Source organism: Saccoglossus kowalevskii, chromosome 14, assembly GCF_978046115.1.
Source record: "Saccoglossus kowalevskii chromosome 14, keSacKowa6.1, whole genome shotgun sequence".
NCBI classification, from domain to species: Eukaryota; Metazoa; Hemichordata; class Enteropneusta; family Harrimaniidae; genus Saccoglossus; species Saccoglossus kowalevskii.
This window is the reverse complement of record NC_140654.1, coordinates 16,706,984-16,729,851: the sequence shown is the minus strand read 5'-3', so window position 1 is coordinate 16,729,851 and position 22,868 is coordinate 16,706,984. Positions and strand designations below refer to the sequence as shown.

The 22,868-nt window shown below is 38.4% G+C and overlaps 2 protein-coding genes across 3 annotated transcripts in view; one reads left to right on the top strand and one right to left on the bottom strand.

Moving 5' to 3' along the window:
• Positions 1 to 283: 283 nt before the first annotated feature.
• LOC102803885 (uncharacterized) lies at positions 284 to 11,881 on the bottom strand. Its single transcript, XM_085507971.1, has 6 exons — positions 11,734 to 11,881; positions 11,217 to 11,379; positions 7,630 to 7,753; positions 6,583 to 6,774; positions 4,464 to 4,634; positions 284 to 3,237 (listed from the first exon to the last, which is right to left on the bottom strand). Exons 2-6 carry the CDS (start codon positions 11,358 to 11,360, stop codon positions 2,603 to 2,605), a joined length of 1,266 nt encoding a protein of 421 aa, XP_085364097.1. The 5' UTR covers positions 11,361 to 11,379; positions 11,734 to 11,881; the 3' UTR covers positions 284 to 2,602.
• Positions 11,882 to 12,106: 225 nt separating this feature from the next.
• Positions 12,107 to 22,868, top strand: part of LOC100374657 (translation initiation factor eIF2B subunit delta-like) — a 24,441-nt gene continuing 13,679 nt past the window's right edge. The window contains exons 1-5 of one of the 2 annotated variants that reach the window (XM_085507967.1): positions 12,107 to 12,247; positions 13,112 to 13,171; positions 14,732 to 14,962; positions 15,976 to 16,057; positions 17,630 to 17,730. In XM_085507967.1, coding sequence (XP_085364093.1) covers positions 13,160 to 13,171; positions 14,732 to 14,962; positions 15,976 to 16,057; positions 17,630 to 17,730 — 426 coding nt within the window. In that variant the 5' untranslated portion in view covers positions 12,107 to 12,247; positions 13,112 to 13,159. Of the gene's footprint in view, positions 12,248 to 12,272; positions 12,493 to 13,111; positions 13,172 to 14,731; positions 14,963 to 15,975; positions 16,058 to 17,629; positions 17,731 to 22,868 lie in introns of those variants that run through there. The other variant, XM_085507968.1, reaches the window with a different exon arrangement.

Genomic DNA, 22,868 nt, shown 5'->3' with positions numbered 1-22,868 from the left:
ACCATTACAGTGGTCAAGGTGTGGTAATTCATGTCGTCTCTGTTGTACCTGGAATCATCGATGACACAATCAGAAACCTGTCACAGCATTTCTTTAATCAAGTTATCCATGTGGTTTCGTACATGTAATTTGTAATGTATACACTTCGGGAAAGCTCGGGAGGATTCGTATATGTTCGCTAAAGCACGACGACGCCGTGGTTCATAACTACATCTTCCCCCACGCATGTTGCAGTTTTCTCTGTTGAACCTTTGAGCAGTGAACTAAGAGTTTACCAAAAGGCTTGGGTTTTGAATATATCGTCTTTATTTGCTGAATAATACTTTACAAAACAAGAATGATATCAAACAGTTTGGCTGAATAATCTGTATAGTAATAATAATAATGCTGTTGTGTATTTGTATTTGTATTAAAATATATAAATATACAGCCTACTTGTCTTTGGTCTACGTAGCCACGTTCCAGGACATGAATTTAAAATGCAAGCATGATAATCGTACAATTGATTATTACATAAATTATTAGAGTTGTAATTGGGAATACTAAAATAGGTATGTGCATTAAAGGTATGCGCTTGATCACCGAGTAACCGTTTTCACACAATAGACGAGATGGGAACGAGGCTAGGAAACGGCACACAAGTGATGCGGACTAATTACTTGAGTTAAAATATAACTACGCTGAAATAATAACAATTATATATATATATATGATTTGGAGGACCTGCTTCCAAAATAAAAATATTGGCATGGTATGTGTGTTATACGATAAGTTTAAAATTTTCTCACCGAATTCGAGATCTCGCAAACTTAACTAGTGAACTAGTAACTAGTAAAAACATTTAAAAGCCTTACAAATTCTTGATAATTTGCTGAGTGAGAAGTCCCATTAAATAAATTGACAGGGGCGAATACAAATAAGCGGTAACCAATCTACTAGTAGCTTTCATGAAAATAATCATTATGATTCTCCCCGTATCACCACAGCTAACCGCTTCTCTCTGGTGGCCATTTCGATTTAAAAATTGGCCAAAATCCATACAACTGCGTTTCATAATCAGTTTGTAAGTGCCAAGTTTTATCTCCGGACTTTCAAATATCCTGTCGCAGTCTTGGCAGCATTTATGGAATGCAGTTGATTCGAAGCATATATACATAACAAATTGTGACAAGTCAAAAAAAGAATGGTCTCTGGCAGGATCTTGTAAATAGCTTTATCATTATGTGCCGATAAGTATGCGCATGAGCATGCGTACTGGCGCAGTAATTTCTTGAAGGTTTTCCGTTATGCGGCGTTAGAAACATGATCGATAATAATTATCTTAGAAGAACAAATAGTTTTAGGCGCGGTAACAATTATAATAATAGCCATGTACGGTGAATGGTGTATGGGTGTGGTAAATCGAATACTAGACAAGATGGCGGGTTTGATGACGTACTTAAATAGCAATGTCACGCAACACTGAGACACGCACATAGTCTATTATTCGGCGTTTTTTAAGATTCGAATTTGAACGTGTGGCAAATTGTGCAAGGTGATAATCGAGACATAGTAACAATAAGTTCACAGTCAAGAATATGGGAACTACTTTACATTTGAAGTATTCGTAGCGGATAGAACTCATCGGACGTCGTTGCTGTAAGTAGACTGCCCTGGAAATGCTCTGCACTTGTGACCGATTTAAATTACAATCAAGCGTAGAGGCAAGATTTATTGACTAACGTCATACATCCGGGTCTTTACCACTCATACAACTGACCATTAACTGTTCACTGCGAGATCCCGCGTTAAGCGTGAAAGCGAAAGCATCGTTAAATTGGTATTTTTCACACTCAATAATGTAATGTCATTTGATGAAGGTAAATTTTGATGAGGTGAAGGTACCTCAACACCATATTCCCCTTTCGGAATTGACCTATAAAAAATAAACTTCAAGCTCAAAAAACAAATCATTCGATTTTTATGGCAGACGTCAATCCGCGCTTTTCACGCAATTCTCGAGATCTCGCAGTGACCGGAAAATATCCTGTTAATTTAGTAGAGAATTCAGATTAATATACAGTCTTTTGTTTATTATTTGTTATTAATGAGTGTTTGTTTCCGGCAATTCGGCTTTCGCCATTTATACACTTCCATAGCATAATATTTTATTGAAAACCCAACCAAAATCACAAACAGGAGACTGTATGCAAGTCTATACAGATAACTATGATCACACGCTGGTAAATGCTAATGTAAATTCAGCTGCAGAATGGTATGTCGATTTTTGATTAGGTTGATAAAAGAATTCTCATTTTCGAATTACCCTGCATGACTTGATATGTTGGTTGCAATTATAAAACATAAATGCAAAACAAAACTCACTCTACTTAGTTTGGTTTACTCTGCAGTTGTCAACGCAACGAGTATGGCTACTTAAACAAATATAACCCTAAGTTGAAAACTGAACGGGCGACAGGACTAATAAGTCAGCTGTTGTTTACTATTTCTGATTTCAGAAGAAATTACCACGCGACAAAACGCCACCAACGTTCATGTTTTTTTCTGTGAAAATAATACTTTTCTACTTTTAAAAAATAATAACTATAAATTGTTCCTTGTTTTAAAATAACGCAAACTTCTTCTTCTTTTCCTTATGGTTCTCCATATAATACGTAGTTATCTTCAGTGCGTCAACCCGAGGTAACTTAAAGTTTTCTGTCAGTTGGACAGCGGTCAACTTTCTTAATAGTTCCCCATCTACCCCGTTCTCGTCAAACAATGCTACCCATAATTCCAAGTCTAGTAGCCTGAGTAAATCCCCGACTTGCCCCACTGTCAGCTTTGTTAAATCCGACGGTAGCTCGGATAAAGATTTGTAACGTTTATCAGACTTCCCACCTCGATTTGGTCCTGATTTATTGACCCCTGATGTATTTTTCTCTTTTTTATTCTTCTTCTTGGTGAAATCATTTTTAGCCGGTTCCGAACGTGCCTCTTTTTTCACCAGCGTGATCCCGTCTTCAGAAAAGATCGGCGGGTCCAGACTTTTGCCGACTGGGGGCGCTGGTGCGGGTATTGAAGTTTTTGCGTTGGTGTGGTCAGGCGAATTGTTCATACGCGGTTCGGAATCAATATCTAGTCGATTTTCATAGCTGCGAGATTTCTTGGAACGTATCCTAATTGTTTTGTTTGGTTCGATATTTGCGTAGTCGTGGTGATGCCGTTGAACGTTTCTTGGAAAATACATGGAAATATCTGAAAATCAATAAATACAGACTGTAAATACGAGACAGTATATTTATTTAGTAGATACCACGAGATTCGAGCCGAAAGAATTAAAGGCCGGGGGTCGGCGCGCCATGCGTTCATGCGGCCACCAGGATACCGAAAATGAAAATAAGATCACCCGAAAATTATATTATTGTTCGTTATTCACATGAATCCAAACTGTTGACACATTTAAAAGAAATGACATATTATATCAGTAACTTTCCATGCAGTATGATAATTGTGTTATTTTCCCACAATGCATTGCATATATAAGGCACATTGGTTAGTCGTGCAAAATTGCCTTAACCTAATATTTGTGAGTGAACGACCCGACCCTTCTCCGTCAGGCACATCCGGGAATGCTGAAAAATATTAATTACTGATGTGGCAGATTTTCGACAAAATTTAAGAGGTCAAATGTACGATTAGCTTTAATTGCTTGAAAGGCATACTGGTTGTTGCATGTGGCATATTATGTTAGGTGGTAACGCTGTAATCTATATATTTTATTTTTAATCTTGACAAGTGTGAATGCTGTGGCAAACTCTGACTTTGAAGTACAAATATCATTTATTATGTGAATTACTATAATTGAAAGAAGCAAATATAATTATCAAATATAGTCCGATATTACCATGCAATATTGTACTTTTGTACATACATATATATATATACTGATATTGAATTTGTGTAATCAATTTTTAATAGTGAAATTTATTTATAGGTCAATCATAATTCATATATCACTGAGCGCAGAAGGCCAAATATAGAGTTTATTTGCAATGTTACGGGTACTAATTTGCATGATGGATACGTGTTTACACCCGTATGATCATGTCAGCGAACTATTACAATATTTGCATATGACGTCACGAGTATTACGCCGCGAGATGTGCTACATGCATTTGTGTTTTTTTGTTATTATTTTTTTTTTGTGAATTTTTTGAAGAAGGAACATATGTCACCGGTGTCTACGCTGGGTGTCTAGGCAACGGTGTTCGGTTCGAACGTGCATTAATTTAATTTTGGTTTTATTTCGAATATAAGGTTTCCTAGTTTATTAACCTATAACATTCCACTGAGGACAGGATGCTCGTTGTGATTACTTCTATCTGGCGCTTTTACTCTCTACATTCTCTACATACGGAGCTCGGGATCATGCATAAATTATCATAAATTATGACGTCATGTTTTTTTTGTTTGTTTGTTACCTTTGTTCCCTGTCTGTGATTGGTCGAAGTCAACTCGCTGTAGAACTATGGCGTCATAGGCACGTTTCATGTCCTCCCAGTGCTTATCGTCACTATTGGAAAACCCTTCTGCCACAGCAAACTCCAATTTCATATACACAGGGACGACAAGATGTTGTTCGTCTAAAATACCTGTTTGAATAAGATTTTAAAATTGATTATATATGATTGAAGAATTAATTATTTTGAAGAATTAATTAACTATTTTGATATTTGAACTGGGTTTAAAAAAATCACACGTTTGCTACATTAGCCTGACATGTATGCGTAGTAGTGCCCTCGCTGGCCGAATGGCATCGGACCATGGGTCTGGAGCACCGCGGAGGGCGCAACTCACACAACTCGTCAGGCTAATGTTACATCTTCTCATGTTTCAGCGCAAATATTGCGCCGTTATAGAGTGTTATTGTTATCATGGATTATTAGGCGTTTTCAAATTGTGTACATGACTTATCTCAGAAATTTATGAGTTGACCCCACACATTTATTTCATTTTCATTATCTATTTAACACGGAGTATCTTTCGCATGAAAATAAAAAAAAATAAAATAAATAAATTAGTGGAGCTCACTTATTAAAACCGAGAGTAATTAATGGGCTTAACTGGCCACGGAAGTGCAGACATAAATTGTGGAGCTACTAAACAATCCCACGGACCGTGACGCGACATGGAATGCTATTAAGATGTTTGTATCTATTTATCACCAATGTCCCAACATACTATTTTAAAGCTGAAAATCTTCAAGTTTTCTACACTTCTACGTTGTGAATTTTGTTAGTCAACAACAACTTTCTCAAAAATGCGCCCTCTAGTGACGAACGCTTCTATGAAGTCAAAACGACGTAGATCGGTGCAAGAGACTGAATGTTGTATAAATTAGACACGGGCGCGCTGCAATTTTAGATTTGTCGTTTTGACGGAATACAAACAATTTACACAAAGTAACAACATTTTAAACAAATGCACCCCATACTGGTTCCCACGAAAATAATGATTTATTCATTCTTTAAATGTGTCTTGGGTACGAGAGTTCAGTAACCCTCAAAATGAGCTTCGGCCCCCCTAGGCAGGGTCATTTTTATTCAATAGTGTTGACGAGGTATTGGGTCATTGCCTTTGATAGATGTAGATAGATGATGACCTTTGACCTTAGAAAGAGAGTTATAACGTAATAAATTGTCTAGAACTTGAAAATGCTGGAAGGACACGAAGTTTTTCCAGAATAAATACATGGAACAAAAATACGACGGGTTTCCATATCACGTGATATTTTAGTGTTCACGTAAAATCAGCTATTTGTGTTATTCCGTACCAGCTAGCTGTTTAAGGGGTGGCAGTCGTCGTGCCGCGTCCTGTTCGATATGGGACTCATAGCGACGTATACAACGCGTGTAAAATACATTGTTTATTTACATGAAATTCGAACACGCGCTGCGCGACGACCACCGCGCTTTAACAACGAATAACAATCTTTTGAATAATCGTTTATTACGCGTCGATTTGTAAGGTGACATGTTCGGAAATCCTAAGAAAACAGTTTGTAGTGGGCTTGGTAAAAAGTAGGCATATAGCTGCCGGTGGGCGTGTAAAAAATACCAACGAGCGCACAGTGACGTAATCCGACACCTGTGCTCTTGTAGTAATGAGTGAAGGGGAGCACAATTCAATGAAGCGCCGTTGGTGTATATAGTACTATCAATACCACAAACCTATTCTCTTATTTTTTATAAATATTTATAAAGTTCACAATTCAAACTGAAACCGATTCGCCGATGGGATAACAATGAAACATTTTTAAATGACGCCATTGCGCACTGCTCTTGTTGATTGGCTGGTTGGTTTCAACTTTCATTTAAATTTATAAATATAAAAAAAAAATAAAGATTGGGTTTGTCGTATCTACAGTATGAGCCATTTCCAACAAGAAATATGCTTGAATCTGTTGAATCACGCTTATTATTTGAAGAGGAAGTGCTGAACTTTTGTGGCACAACAATTTTACAAAACATCCATGCATGTCGCCTAGGTTGCACACAAGGGAACTCAGTTGTGTCCGAATAATATATTCAATCGACTCACCGTCGTTTATTGCGTTGCCTTGGAGATAAGTTTCCTCATATACCTTCATTAAAGTGAAAGCACCAAAATCATTGTCCACTTTCACGTTGTTGTCGATGTACCACGCATCCAGTTCCATGTCGGTCCCAAAACGCACCCTCTTTGGCAGGTTGTGCTCACGTAGAATTTGTGATAAGTATTTTGGCTGAAGTTCTATTACGGAAACGAATAACAGTGTTAAAGCGGGGGAGTCGTCACCTGCGCATGCATCATATGGCCATAGCGTGTCACTGTTTACAAACAAGCGTCTACCCATGAGCCTTTGCGTTTATAGCGTTTGTTGTTGTCGTTGCTTGGGACTCAATTCTCGCGCATGCGCAGGTGACGACCCTCCCGCTTTAAGTTGTGTTTTCATATATGATGGGCGCGTACATTTCACAGCATTAGTTCTGGGATGTTTCACGAAATAAACAACATACACGATAATTTCACGAGCCTGGGAAATAACGCAGGTGACTTGCAGTGATCGGGTTACTAGTATAATTTATAAATTATAGATCAAGTTGTATATTATTCTAAAAATCACATATAGTATTGTGTGGAGACAATTTACTACTGAGTGTGACATATCCTACTGATAAATGAGGAACACAGATGTCACTTTGGGAACACTAATACTTAAAAACACATTGCTGAACGATCGCATATACAATACTTTGCGAACATCGACACGTAGGCCAATCAAATGAATTACCATGACAATTTAACATTTAAAGCCGCAATAGGAATAAAAATATGTAATTTGTCGATGAACACATTGAAATATGATTTGTCATGAACTAAACACGTTGTTATTGTAACGCACATCGTTCGTTTGATGAAGCAATGAAATGTTCGCATACGCAAGTGGATGGAAAGCAAGTATAATAATATACTAGTACTCTCATCATATAACGGGAACAGCGTAGCATATGACATACACTTAAGACAGCTGTGGCTTTCCATGGTAACAGTAAATCCATTAGCAGATTCGCAGCCTAGGATTCGCAGCGGTTGTTACATACTTACTCGGTAAACTAACAGGTAATATTTCAAATGGAATGTCGTAATCGACGGGGATACTGAAATGCCGCCCTCTATCGTCGGTTGCTATCACGCGTCGCTGTCTGTGCTGTCGATGAAGACGGACGACCTGGCGACGAAGTGAAAAGATATTAAAAAATAAATTAGTCATTAGAAAATAACAAATATGCCTAGCTGTCTTCGCATTAAGTTTCACTTCAATGCGTTTTTAAAATGCGCGAGCCGTTGGTTATGCATGACAACGGGACACATCTCCATATGGGTCTAGATTTGACACGCACATACTGTCGACAATAAATTGAATGAAATTATTATCCCCGGGCATACTGATATATTTTTCATTATCAACATTTACAAAACACTTTTAAAGCGGGAGGGTCGTCACTTGCGCATGCGCGGGAATTGAGTCCCAAGCGACGATAACAACACGCGCTAAAAATGCAAAGTCTCTTGGGTAGACGCTTGTTTGTAAACAATAACACACCAAGACCATCTGACGCATGCGCAAGTGACGACTTCCCCGCTTTAAGTAATTCTGGTAGAAGTCTACTTGAGAAAGTTGGTCATAAATCGCATGACAATGTTCATTGGTTTATTGTGCAAAATGGTCGCGGTGAAGCTAGAGACTCGTGGCACCATGAAATAGCATTCTTTCGTGTGTTACAGCGACGTATTTAGCGAAATTTGTTTTAATATTTTTCAAAAATTGCTATTTTTAGACTTGTATTTTGCGACATCTTTTAAAAGCCAAATTTTTGAAATAATTGAAGAAAACAAAATGTATACAACCATTAACAATATATTATTTTTTCAGCCTATGTCACCAGCCTATAAATTGAGATATGACATAATATCTCCGCCATGGGAATCTATAGTAAAAGCACTATACTACTGCCAAAATGGCCGCTATCCACTGAAGTACAACCATCATTATCTCGAAAATTAAGCTGGTGACCCCCAATTTTTTAACTTTAAGTCAATACTTCTATATTGCCTAGAAGTACAGTACATTAAACATTGGATACATTCTGAGTATTTGAATTGACGAGTAGTGTTTTAGGACTGCAATGATATTCGTTTTAATGTGAGAAAATGTGAATATTAACTTTGATCGTTTTGTGCCCGAGTTCGTGGGATGAAATTGTATCTTGAACAAAACGTTAAGCGATGATGTAATATGGTAATTTAAAAACGCAAACTTAACAGTATTCGTTTTGAGGAAAAAAAACAACACTAGTACGCATGCGCTTCAGAATGTGTACTAGTTTTAATTTTCAACACGACATTTTCTACTGTTACTCAACTACCAATAACAAATATTTAAACATTCTCAATAGACCATTTTCCGTTCACTGCGAGAATCACGCGTTATGCGTGAAATCGAACGTAAAAACAGGACAAAGGTCATAGCGTCTTAGCGGCGTCAAACATCGCGTGGGATTCGACAAACGCGAAAGTATTTCGGGGACATTTCCATGCTTAATAATGTGCTGTCCACATTTGATGATAGGCAATTTCGATTAAGTGAGGGTATTCGGAAGCAATATTCCTCTGTCGAAGATCGGCCGGTCAATGTAAGCTGCGAAATAAAGAAATTCTAGTTCAAAATCAAATCGTTCGATTTTTGCGGCAGACGTTCGACGCGCGTCTTTCATGCATCTCGCGAGATCTCGCAATTGTTCGGAAAATCACCTATTATAGTGAAAGTTGTCTTTATTGCCTTTCTTTTTGAAATAAAACAATAATTTTGACTATCCTCACTCTCGTCATCGGTGCTGTCTCTGTGTTGGTATCAATCTGAATGTGTGTTTACATACGCCTAGAAAACTGTGTTGTTGAATTTCGAATTGAATTGAAAACACGCGGGGTACAAAACTAACAATTTTTGAAGTTCAATAGCGTGTCTCGTATGTTTTTTAATGTTTGAGTTTCCATTTTAATCAAATTTAAAGTAGATGTTTGCACGCAACCATCCTTTGTGTCACGTGGTACTAAATAAATGGGCATATTTATTTAAATATAGTGCGATATTGAATGCTATTATTTTTCACACAATTACATGTCAATCTCCTGTTTTTGAATCAAATATCTGTTTATTGTTGCAAGTATGGGGTTGTCATTTGTAAGTGCATGTTAGCTTTACAACGTCATAAAATTGGCCGTGACGTCATTGAAATAAAATTCAGCTATTCATACCACGAAAAAAGACTATGAATGTCTCAGCAGGTAACGCTCAAAAAAGCACGAACATGAAAAAGAAATATAGTATAGCCGTGTTGACGGAAACTCGCCCGAACCAGAATTCCACCAGCATAGTATCTCTGTCAGACCGTGACCAGATATATTTAGAGTACATGTATTTTTTTCTAAGTTAAATTTGTGTACGAGAAATGCTGATTTTTCGCGTACTATCATGGTAGTGTCATAGGATTTTAGATGAACATTTGTCTACAGTAATCTTCAAACATTGCCCGACCAGACAGGACACATTTAGTATAACCTCGTTCAAGGCTATATTTAGTGTTACTCAATGTAATTTATTCAACCAAGTACATGTACTCCTAAACAAACATAAGGCTAGACTGACTCAACAGTCAACAGGCAATTTTCTTGGCCACTAGAAATAATTTTTCGCGAAATCTAATGTTAGTGCTATAGAGGTAAGAATAGAGCTCCGTGAGCGTACTGACAAATTAGCACGACTGGAGCTGCAGTCTAAATACGGTGCACCAAAGTCTAAACGAAGGCATCACTGCGGCAAATAAGAGGCAGTGTAAACATTTGTTTACTTTCATCGAAAACTAGTTCATACACGAGTGCGACCGAGGTTTAGTATAGCGTTTTTTCGCGACTTTTACGAGGTCACGTTAAAGGTCTTGAGGACAGGACCCAGCTTGGTGATTTGTGTTATCAGCCGGGGTGCATTTTGTTATGTAACACCGGAATGACTTAATCTATAGATTGCATACTTGAAATACGTATCACGAAATGGACTTGTAAAAGGTCAATTCATGAAGGAAATTCTTTTAACCAAGACTGATGTATGCATGTGTACATATGATTCATTTGCGTGGTGGATTACATACTTACTCTGACGGCGCTGTCTGAGTAGTCGGTAAATAGGTGCGGTGTGTGTTCGATAAAGAGATATTTGTCATATCATGGTCAAAATCAGGGTCCATAAACCATTTATACCGGAATTGTGTGCGTGGTTTAGTATGCTAATACAGGAAAGTGACACAGCGCATATTTGCAAACACATGGATTCTCATCGATCTTATTGATTTTTCTCTTATTGATTGTTCCCGTAGTTCATAAGATTTTTTTAAAATAGCAACGTCAGTCGAGTTACGTAATACAACGGGACTCAAGTAACGTCTACCACCTACAACAGATCTGCTGCGCGTCTCTCGACAGCTTACCATAGTTGGCAAGAGTAAATAGTGGGGAAATATCGGGGGGAGTATGAGGTCATGAAAAACAAACAAAAACAAAACAAAAACATTCTGCTATCACCGATCCCCTTTCACCGTTGTTTGTGATTAATGGATACGAGTCCTGGGCACACATACCTGTAAATTGCCCAATGTCTCAGTGTCTTCTGTGCCGTATAGTCCTTTCGTTACTTTGAATATTTTCGGCAGTCGGAAATGCTCGATGACTTCTTTGGTACTGTAACTTCTGTCCGACCACTGGATATCCATAATCGATGCCATGCTCGATGGGAATTCAGTTCTGTGTGGTAGAAATGTATTTTTTTTTTTGGTGGGAAACGAACACCTGTTATATCATGGATACTAGTACAATCGAGACCATTGAACGGCGATTTGAACGGCATGTGCCCGGTTCACCCACTTGTTGCTCCTCGCCGTTAACTCAAACTTCCTCACCGAATAAAAATGACATTTCCCCCATGGCGAGATGCGGAGGAGGGGTCCTGACCGTGACATGTAAAATTGGCTCCATGGTACATTATACCTACCATGTATAAAGGTATATAAAATCGAAAACAAAAAAAACTAACGCCACCCGCCGCGATCGTGCTGGCCCGTCATTTGACAGTGAAAGTTATTGAGTGTATCAGCATACCTGTTAACCCTGGGTCCAATTAAACCTGTCCTTTGGCTTCAATTGCAATGCATATGTGCGGAGTTGATCACACCCAATGGGCGGTATGCGAATTATAACGAAATGAACAAATCGGCACTGGGCGGTATGAAAAGGCAATGCGTAATACCAGTAGTATTTTCTGTGTTCCCATCCGGCCGTACATACCATTTTATTCGTAGGGGTGGTAGAGCTGATATGAGGGACTGAGATACTTTGGGCGATGCTTTTTGTATTTTTTTTCTCTAAAACCAAAGTAATGTATTAAAACTGTTCTATTTAAGTTATATTGATATTTTTATTGTAAATTTGACAATCGTCCCTCTATGCAAAACCATGAGTTCTAATCACGCCGCCTAACAATACCTCTCGCGAGATCTGCGCCATTTTAAGTGTAATTATCGAAACTTGTAGAGAAAGGCATGGGTATGTTCATGAACAGTATGTCAACAGAAATGCAGTGAATTTCGATATTAATATACTGCTATATTTTTATGTAAGTTAGTGATTTTTTTCTCTTTCATTATAATATTTTGTACGAGTACCGTCCATCGAAGTCTGCGTTTAAGATGACCACACGATTGATGTTGTGACTGAGTACAGTACTGTACTTCTGGGGGTGTTGCATCACTCAATGTTTTAGATCGCAAAATAATGCAATTTCAGTGAAATATGAAACTGCAGACGATTTGAAGTGGGGTTTATCAAATATTCTACGCTCGATGATCGGAACAACACAAGGTATGTAACGTGCAAGCATAGACTATGTCACGGTTAGAGGGTCATGGTTCAAGTGACCTACCCGACTAGGCGATTTGGTGCCGTACGCGAGCGCCGGTTCGAGTCACGCACGCAGTACGTGTTTACTATAATTTGACGTAGTATTTACCTTGTCGTTTATTCGGTGTTATTTGCTTACTACTAGCTAGGTTGTCACTGGATATCCCTGGGACGGGTGAATGTGATAAATTGCTTATTATAATATTAACACAGAACTTTTTACATTTTTAAATTTTGGAAAAATTTTGGAAAGTGCCCACCCCAAATATTTTGTGTACTTTTGGAGCAACAAACTCATCCTTTTCTTTTTATAAATATTTATATATTTCATTTGCAGCCAAGCAGCCAATCAACAAGCAATTTCCAAAAGTTCCAATTTTTAATTTGAAAATTTTAAATATTAATACAAATTGAGAGAATGGGTTTATTGTGTCAATATATCTTTCATTTGAGTTTATTTAGATTTATAAATTTATGATGAACATTTCGTTACTTTTATGCCATACAGTGATTAAGACAGAAAGCCATTACTGTCGTGAAGTTGCGTTTAACACAATTATTGAATATAAATTTTTTGCAGTCTGTTATGAAAATGATAGCAACTAGCCAAATTTACTAAAAACCGAACATGGATTTGCAGGTTTGTATTATTGTATAACAAATACTATAAACATATAATTATTCGCTGGTTTTTAATTTCACTACTTTCGCTGAAAAGTAAAATCCGTTAAATGAAATCCATGTGGACATGTGAAAAAAACAATAGAACTCATTGTTTGCCTGCCAAGTTTGTGAACTTTTAAACCAAATGAACTTGCTCAAAATAAAGAATGTAAATGCCAGAGAAAATAAAAGGTTTGGTAGTACACACTGATGTGAGAATACAGGGAGTGTTGTGATGAGGATAAGCGAGTCTAGTTATTTCTAAAGAATCAGTGATACTTGTTCTTGATTTATTAGATGTTGTATACCAACCCTGTATCTTTTTATGTCCATAAATGGGAAGTGACCGCTGTAGGGTGCTGACTTCCTGTTTCAAGTTTTTTACATGACAATATTGGCCTGTGTCATTCTGTATTATGAAATGCAAAAAAAAATGCTTCTTTATGACATTGTAGGCAGCATCTTGTTGACAACAATAAGTCTCTTTCATTACCTCTAAAGGTCTGACATCCTGGTACTTTAATTGGTATAAAAATCAGAAATGAGTTTATGTATAGGTTAGATCACGGTCCGAGGTGACTATGAGAATTTGAACGAGGGCCGTAGGCCCGAGTTCTAATTTTCATAGTCACTAAGGGGCGTGATCTATAACCGACTTAGCACTTGCCAATCAGCCCGAGAAAAGATTCTATTAGCCAATCAAATGCAGTGGTTTTTCTAGAAAAAAACTTCAAGAGGGAGCACTGCAATTCAGCGGTGCCACCAAGTGGGGGAGATAGAGTTCTCCCTACCAGGGTGTGAAGTTTTTGATAATTCTAAGTAAAATGGAACATGTGATCCCTGGTCAATCAGAATTTTATGGTTGCCAGAGGATCTGCTTCCCAGGGTAAGGGGGTGCATGGTCATGGCATGATGGCGCTGCGCCCCTGTTCCCTTGGTTAAAAAAATCCCTGAAATTTTTTCAGCTGTGATCTAAGTGAATTTGTGGTGAAATAGAACCACACGTTATCGCGACTCTAATTGGTCGAGGGTTGTTGGCCATGTGCTAATTTATTGATATTTTGGTACAATATCCTAGACTGTTTGTTTCAGCTGCTCAAGTAAAATGTTTCTCTTAGCAACAAATATGCATTAAAATGCCCAAATTGTGTATTTGTGTGATGCTTTCATACTAACGAAAGTACCAGGATGTGTGACATTTACATCTAGTATTATCATGAAAGTGTCCTATTGCAATATTAATTAAAATAAAAAAATATGACAATATATAGTTATACCTACCGTACATACTTACCCTATGTTTTCAATGTTATCAGGAACACATGTTATTTATGTTATTTGGCATTTATCTTTACCAGGGTAGTTACTTAAATAATAGTCTACAGCTTTGGATTCTACCCTGGTCATTTTATGCAATCAGTATTTTCAGAATTTAAATCTTGACTTGATATTATTTGTTGTGAATATATTTGTTGTCATATATGTCAGATTTGTTGCATTTTTTATTTATTTATAGTTAATTTTTTTTTTTAAATAGCCGGGAGATGTAAAGGTGGAGGTGCCACCAGTGTTGAAAGAGAGTAAAGATCCTGGTGGCCGGCCAGAAACAGAGAGACAAGACTCGCAGAAATCCAACAAATCTAAAAAAGTCAAGAAACCAAAAGGAACACAACATCCAAAAGGTGGTGATAGCACCACTTCTCTTGGGAGTGACGATGCGCCAAAACTCAGTAAAGCTGAGTTGAAGCGAATGAGAAGAGAAAAACAGGTAAGAGTCAGGTGAAGAAATGTTGCATCATTTGTTACTGCATTTGAACAGGGACTTATGGATTGACCTCTGTGCGCTTGTCCGTGCCTTCGTGTGTCTAAACTTGTATTTTAGACATGGCTGGTTCAATTACATTCAAACTTCACACATACATCATACATAGTATTATACATATGCACATGAATTTGTTTCACGAGCTGATTCAAGATGGCCGAATGGCGGCCATTTTTGTACTGAAAAATCATTAAAATCAAGCATTTCTTGGCTGTTTACAGATGGATTTTGTTCAAACTTGGTTCATACATTGGCCATTATTGGACCTTGCTGCAAGTCATTTTGTTTTAATGAATGTGGTTCTAGTGCAATATCTCTGAAATGCTTGACTGATTATGTTAAAGGTTTAAATATTCATTATACATCATCTCATAAATATACAGATATATTGGTTTGACGATTTGATGAATGCGGTTCTAGTGCTATATCTCTGATATGCTTTGATTGATGTTCAAATTTACATTCAAGTGCATCCTACAGCGAACGTATTGTCTGAGAAGCAAAGTGCCAAGGACAATAGCATAGCGTACAATGGAAGAGGATGTAAATTTTGGTATTTTGTGTATACCGTAACCTTATTATTATATGCTCTGTGGACTAAAACGATAACAATAATTTGAAACAGAACAGTCTAAATTTGCATTGGGTTTGAACCTAAAACACTCATTTGCACTACACATTCTCTTGCTCTGCTTGTAATCTACTGTTCCAATCTCAGTCCAAGTTTTAATCTAATGGGACGTGATGGTCAGGATTATCGATACCCAGAACTTTATTGTGCTGTTGTAGAACTTTTGAAAAATGTCACTGATTTTGTGCAAACCGCTTGTGTAGCCGCCTTTCTATCATGATGGCATTATAGCAGTTTAATGGTCTATTTCTGCTTCAACCAGGGCTTGACAAATGTGTCACAGCCTTCTTATAAACTTTTGTTATACATACACGTTTATCTTCACCAGGAAGCTGAGAGAGCACTGAAATTAGGCAAGAAGGGAGGCGATGTTGGATCAAGTGGTAGTAAAGCCAAGTCAGCTGTGGAAGGTGAGTAAAGCATTGACGGATTAATTATAAGACTAAGTCAGCTGTGGAAGGTGAGTAAAGCATTGACGGATTAATTATAAGACTAAGTCAGCCGTGGAAGGTGGGAAAAGCATTGACTGATTAATTATAAGACTAAGTCAGCTGTGGAAGGTGAGTAAAGCATTGACTGATTAATTATAAGACTAAGTCAGCTGTGGAAGGTGGTAAAAGCATTGACGGATTAATTATAAGACTAAGTCAGCTGTGGAAGGTGAGTAAAGCATTGACTGATTAATTATAAGACTAAGTCAGCTGTGGAAGGTGAGTAAAGCATTGACTGATTAATTATAAGACTAAGTCAGCTGTGGAAGGTGGTAAAAGCATTGACGGATTAATTATAAGACTAAGTCAGCTGTGGAAGGTGAGTAAAGCATTGACTGATTAATTATAAGACTAAGTCAGCTGTGGAAGGTGAGTAAAGCATTGACGGATTAATTATAAGACTAAGTCAGCTGTGGAAGGTGGGAAAAGCATTGACGGATTAATTATAAGACTAAGTCAGCTGTGGAAGGTGAGTAAAGCATTGACTGATTAATTATAAGACTAAGTCAGCTGTGGAAGGTGAGTAAAGCATTGACGGATTAATTATAAGACTAAGTCAGCTGTGGAAGGTGAGTAAAGCATTGACGGATTAATTATAAGACTAAGTCAGCTGTGGAAGGTGAGTAAAGCATTGACGGATTAATTATAAGACTAAGTCAGCTGTGGAAGGTGAGTAAAGCATTGACGGATTAATTATAAGACTAAGTCAGCTGTGGAAGGTGAGTAAAGCATTGACGGATTAATTATAAGACTAAGTCAGCTGTGGAAGGTGAGTAAAGCATTGACGGATTAATTATAAGACTAAGTCAGCTGTGGAAGGTGGGAAAAGCATTGACGGATTAATTATATAACTACATTGACATGTCTATTCATGTAAATCATGTTGTTCTCCTTTGTAAAAATGATATGCTCATTTCTGTGCATACGCAAAATCAACTCACACAATAGTTGGTGATTAAAGCATGGCTTCACGATTCCCTGGATTGCATCTCTGCATAATGGGAAATTTTCTGGAATTGAAGAGGCCTGAAAAGTTAGTTTCACAACTTTTTCCTTCAATATTTACTTTCAGATTAAAAGTGAATTGATAATGGATTGAAAATAATTGAAAATGAATTAAAGATGAATCAAGATGGATTAAAAATCCAGAAAATTTAAGATATAGATTGAGTGAAAGATCCCATTATATAAATGAAGAACGAATAAAGAGGGGGTACCCAAAATTGTTTCCATGGAAACAACTTTATGATTACCTCCTAGCATTGAAGCCCTACTTTGGTGGCTATTTTGTTTGAATTGAAAATTACAACTGAGGTTTATCATTAAAAATCTAATTTACTCTCATGGGAAATAACTTTATTAGTAATCCTGAATTTCTGAAGCTTTGTAAAATATGATTTTTAGGCCTTTTGGTTTTTCAGTAATTTTAGTATATAAAATTGTAACTCAGTGTGAACACTGATGTTTCTATATGTAATTATTGATACATAGCTGGAAAGAAAGAGCAACCAAGAAGATCTGTGAAATTGGATATTCAATTTGATGATCCGAAGGTTCAGAAAAAGATAGCAAGAACCTTGGAAAGACAGCAGGTAACACTGAGTTTAATATATCGTATGTTACAATAGATGCATATTTCTGATATGCTACATCATTGGACACACTCGTTCCAGTGTTGTAGATTGCCCCGAGTCTAACTAACTGCCACAAATACGCCTAAGAACGTGCCTGTGTGGTAGATTGCGTCAAGTCTAACTAACTGCTACAAATACACCAAAGAACGTGCCAGTGTGGTAGATTGCGTCAAGTCTAACTAACTGCTACAAATACACCAAAGAACGTGCCAGTGTGGTAGATTGCGTCAAGTCTAACTAACTGCTACAAATACACCAAAGAACGTGCCAGTGTGGTAGATTGCGTCCAGTCTAACTAACTGCTACAAATACACCAAAGAACGTGCCAGTGTGGTAGATTGCGTCAAGTCTAACTAACTGCTACAAATACACCAAAGAACGTGCCAGTGTGGTAGATTGCGTCAAGTCTAACTAACTGCTACAAATACACCAAAGAACGTGCCAGTGTGGTAGATTGCGTCAAGTCTAACTAACTTCTACAAATACGCCAAAGAACGTGCCAGTGTGGTAGATTGCGTCAAGTCTAACTAACTGCTACAAATACACCAAAGAACGTGCCAGTGTGGTAGATTGCGTCAAGTCTAACTAACTTCTACAAATACGCCAAAGAACGTGCCAGTGTGGTAGATTGCGTCAAGTCTAACTAACTGCTACAAATACACCAAAGAACGTGCCAGTGTGGTAGATTGCGTCAAGTCTAACTAACTGCTACAAATACACCAAAGAATGTGCCAGTGTGGTAGATTGCGTCAAGTCTAACTAACTGCTACAAATACACCAAAGAACATGCCAGTGTGGTAGATTGCGTCAAGTCTAACTAACTGCTACAAATACACCAAAGAATGTGCCAGTGTGGTAGATTGCGTCAAGTCTAACTAACTGCTACAAATACACCAAAGAACATGCCAGTGTGGTAGATTGCGTCAAGTCTAACTAACTGCTACAAATACACCAAAGAATGTGTCCAGTGTGGTAGATTTTCTCAAGTCTAACTAACTGCTACAAATACACCAAAGAACGTGCCAGTGTGGTAGATTGTGTCAAGTCTAACTAACTGCTACAAATACGCCTAAGAACGTGCCAGTGTGGTAGATTGCCTCGAGTCTAACTAACTGCTACAAATACACCAAAGAACGTGCCAGTGTGGTAGATTGCGTCAAGTCTAACTAACTGCTACAAATACACCAAAGAACGTGCCAGTGTGGTAGATTGCGTCCAGTCTAACTAACTGCTACAAATACACCAAAGAACATGCCAGTGTGGTAGATTGCGTCAAGTCTAACTAACTGCTACAAATACACCAAAGAACGTGCCAGTGTGGTAGATTGCCTCAAGTCTAACTAACTGCTACAAATACACCAAAGAACGTGCCAGTGTGGTAGATTGCCTCGAGTCTAACTAACTGCTACAAATACACCAAAGAATGTGCCAGTGTGGTAGATTGCGTCAAGTCTAACTAACTGCTACAAATACACCAAAGAACATGCCAGTGTGGTAGATTGCGTCAAGTCTAACTAACTGCTACAAATACACCAAAGAACGTGCCAGTGTGGTAGATTCCTTCAAGTCTAACTAACTGCTACAAATACAAAAAGAACGTGCCAGTGTGGTAGATTGCGTCCAGTCTAACTAACTGCTACAAATACACCAAAGAACGTGCCAGTGTGGTAGATTGCGTCAAGTCTAACTAACTGCTACAAATACACCAAAGAACGTGCCAGTGTGGTAGATTCCTTCAAGTCTAACAAACTGCTACAAATACAAAAAGAACGTGCCAGTGTGGTAGATTGCGTCCAGTCTAACTAACTGCTACAAATACACCAAAGAACATGCCAGTGTGGTAGATTGCGTCAAGTCTAACTAACTGCTACAAATACGCCAAAGAACGTGCCAGTGTGGTAGATTGCCTCAAGTCTAACTAACTGCTACAAATACACCAAAGAACATGCCAGTGTGGTAGATTGCGTCAAGTCTAACTAACTGCTACAAATACACCAAAGAACGTGCCAGTGTGGTAGATTGCCTCAAGTCTAACTAACTGCTACAAATACAAAAAGAACGTGCCAGTGTGGTAGATTGCGTCAAGTCTAACTAACTGCCACAAATACACCAAAGAACGTGCCAGTGTGGTAGACTACCTCAAGTCTAACTAACTGCTACAAATACACCAAAGAACGTGCCAGTGTGGTAGATTGCGTCAAGTCTAACTAACTGCTACAAATACACCAAAGAACGTGCCAGTGTGGTAGATTGCGTCCAGTCTAACTAACTGCTACAAATACACCAAAGAACATGCCAGTGTGGTAGATTGCCTCAAGTCTAACTAACTGCTACAAATACACCAAAGAACGTGCCAGTGTGGTAGATTGCCTCAAGTCTAACTAACTTCTACAAATACGCCAAAGAACGTGCCAGTGTGGTAGATTGCGTCAAGTCTAACTAACTGCTACAAATACACCAAAGAACGTGCCAGTGTGGTAGATTGCGTCAAGTCTAACTAACTTCTACAAATACGCCAAAGAACGTGCCAGTGTGGTAGATTGCGTCAAGTCTAACTAACTGCTACAAATACACCAAAGAACGTGCCAGTGTGGTAGATTGCGTCAAGTCTAACTAACTGCTACAAATACACCAAAGAATGTGCCAGTGTGGTAGATTGCGTCAAGTCTAACTAACTGCTACAAATACACCAAAGAACATGCCAGTGTGGTAGATTGCGTCAAGTCTAACTAACTGCTACAAATACACCAAAGAATGTGCCAGTGTGGTAGATTGCGTCAAGTCTAACTAACTGCTACAAATACACCAAAGAACATGCCAGTGTGGTAGATTGCGTCAAGTCTAACTAACTGCTACAAATACACCAAAGAATGTGTCCAGTGTGGTAGATTTTCTCAAGTCTAACTAACTGCTACAAATACACCAAAGAACGTGCCAGTGTGGTAGATTGTGTCAAGTCTAACTAACTGCTACAAATACGCCTAAGAACGTGCCAGTGTGGTAGATTGCCTCGAGTCTAACTAACTGCTACAAATACACCAAAGAACGTGCCAGTGTGGTAGATTGCGTCAAGTCTAACTAACTGCTACAAATACACCAAAGAACGTGCCAGTGTGGTAGATTGCGTCAAGTCTAACTAACTGCCACAAATACACCAAAGAACATGCCAGTGTGGTAGATTGCGTCAAGTCTAACTAACTGCTACAAATACACCAAAGAACGTGCCAGTGTGGTAGATTGCCTCAAGTCTAACTAACTGCTACAAATACACCAAAGAACGTGCCAGTGTGGTAGATTGCCTCGAGTCTAACTAACTGCTACAAATACACCAAAGAATGTGCCAGTGTGGTAGATTGCGTCAAGTCTAACTAACTGCTACAAATACACCAAAGAACATGCCAGTGTGGTAGATTGCGTCAAGTCTAACTAACTGCTACAAATACACCAAAGAACGTGCCAGTGTGGTAGATTCCTTCAAGTCTAACTAACTGCTACAAATACAAAAAGAACGTGCCAGTGTGGTAGATTGCGTCCAGTCTAACTAACTGCTACAAATACACCAAAGAACGTGCCAGTGTGGTAGATTGCGTCAAGTCTAACTAACTGCTACAAATACACCAAAGAACGTGCCAGTGTGGTAGATTCCTTCAAGTCTAACAAACTGCTACAAATACAAAAAGAACGTGCCAGTGTGGTAGATTGCGTCCAGTCTAACTAACTGCTACAAATACACCAAAGAACATGCCAGTGTGGTAGATTGCGTCAAGTCTAACTAACTGCTACAAATACGCCAAAGAACGTGCCAGTGTGGTAGATTGCCTCAAGTCTAACTAACTGCTACAAATACACCAAAGAACATGCCAGTGTGGTAGATTGCGTCAAGTCTAACTAACTGCTACAAATACACCAAAGAACGTGCCAGTGTGGTAGATTGCCTCAAGTCTAACTAACTGCTACAAATACAAAAAGAACGTGCCAGTGTGGTAGATTGCGTCAAGTCTAACTAACTGCCACAAATACACCAAAGAACGTGCCAGTGTGGTAGACTACCTCAAGTCTAACTAACTGCTACAAATACACCAAAGAACGTGCCAGTGTGGTAGATTGCGTCAAGTCTAACTAACTGCTACAAATACACCAAAGAACGTGCCAGTGTGGTAGATTGCGTCCAGTCTAACTAACTGCTACAAATACACCAAAGAACATGCCAGTGTGGTAGATTGCCTCAAGTCTAACTAACTGCTACAAATACACCAAAGAACGTGCCAGTGTGGTAGATTGCCTCAAGTCTAACTAACTGCTACAAATACAAAAAGAACGTGCCAGTGTGGTAGATTGCGTCCAGTCTAACTAACTGCTACAAATACACCAAAGAACGTGCCAGTGTGGTAGATTCCTTCAAGTCTAACTAACTGCTACAAATACAAAAAGAACGTGCCAGTGTGGTAGATTGCGTCCAGTCTAACTAACTGCTACAAATACACCAAAGAACGTGCCAGTGTGGTAGATTGCGTCAAGTCTAACTAACTGCTACAAATACACCAAAGAATGTGTCCAGTGTGGTAGATTTTCTCAAGTCTAACTAACTGCTACAAATACACCAAAGAACGTGCCAGTGTGGTAGATTGCGTCAAGTCTAACTAACTGCTACAAATACGCCAAAGAACGTGCCAGTGTGGTAGACTGCCTCAAGTCTAACTAACTGCTACAAATACACCAAAGAACGTGCCAGTGTGGTAGATTGCCTCAAGTCTAACTAACTGCTACAAATACACCAAAGAACATGCCAGTGTGGTAGATTGCGTCAAGTCTACCTAACTGCTACAAATACACCAAAGAACGTGCCAGTGTGGTAGATTGCCTCAAGTCTAACTAACTGCTACAAATACACCAAAAAACATGCCAGTGTGGTAGATTGCCTCAAGTCTAACTAACTGCTACAAATACACCAAAGAACATGCCAGTGTGGTAGATTGCCTCAAGTCTAACTAACTGCTACAAATACACCAAAGAACGTGCCAGTGTGGTAGATTGCGTCAAGTCTAACTAACTGCTACAAATACGCCAAAGAACGTGCCAGTGTGGTAGATTGCGTC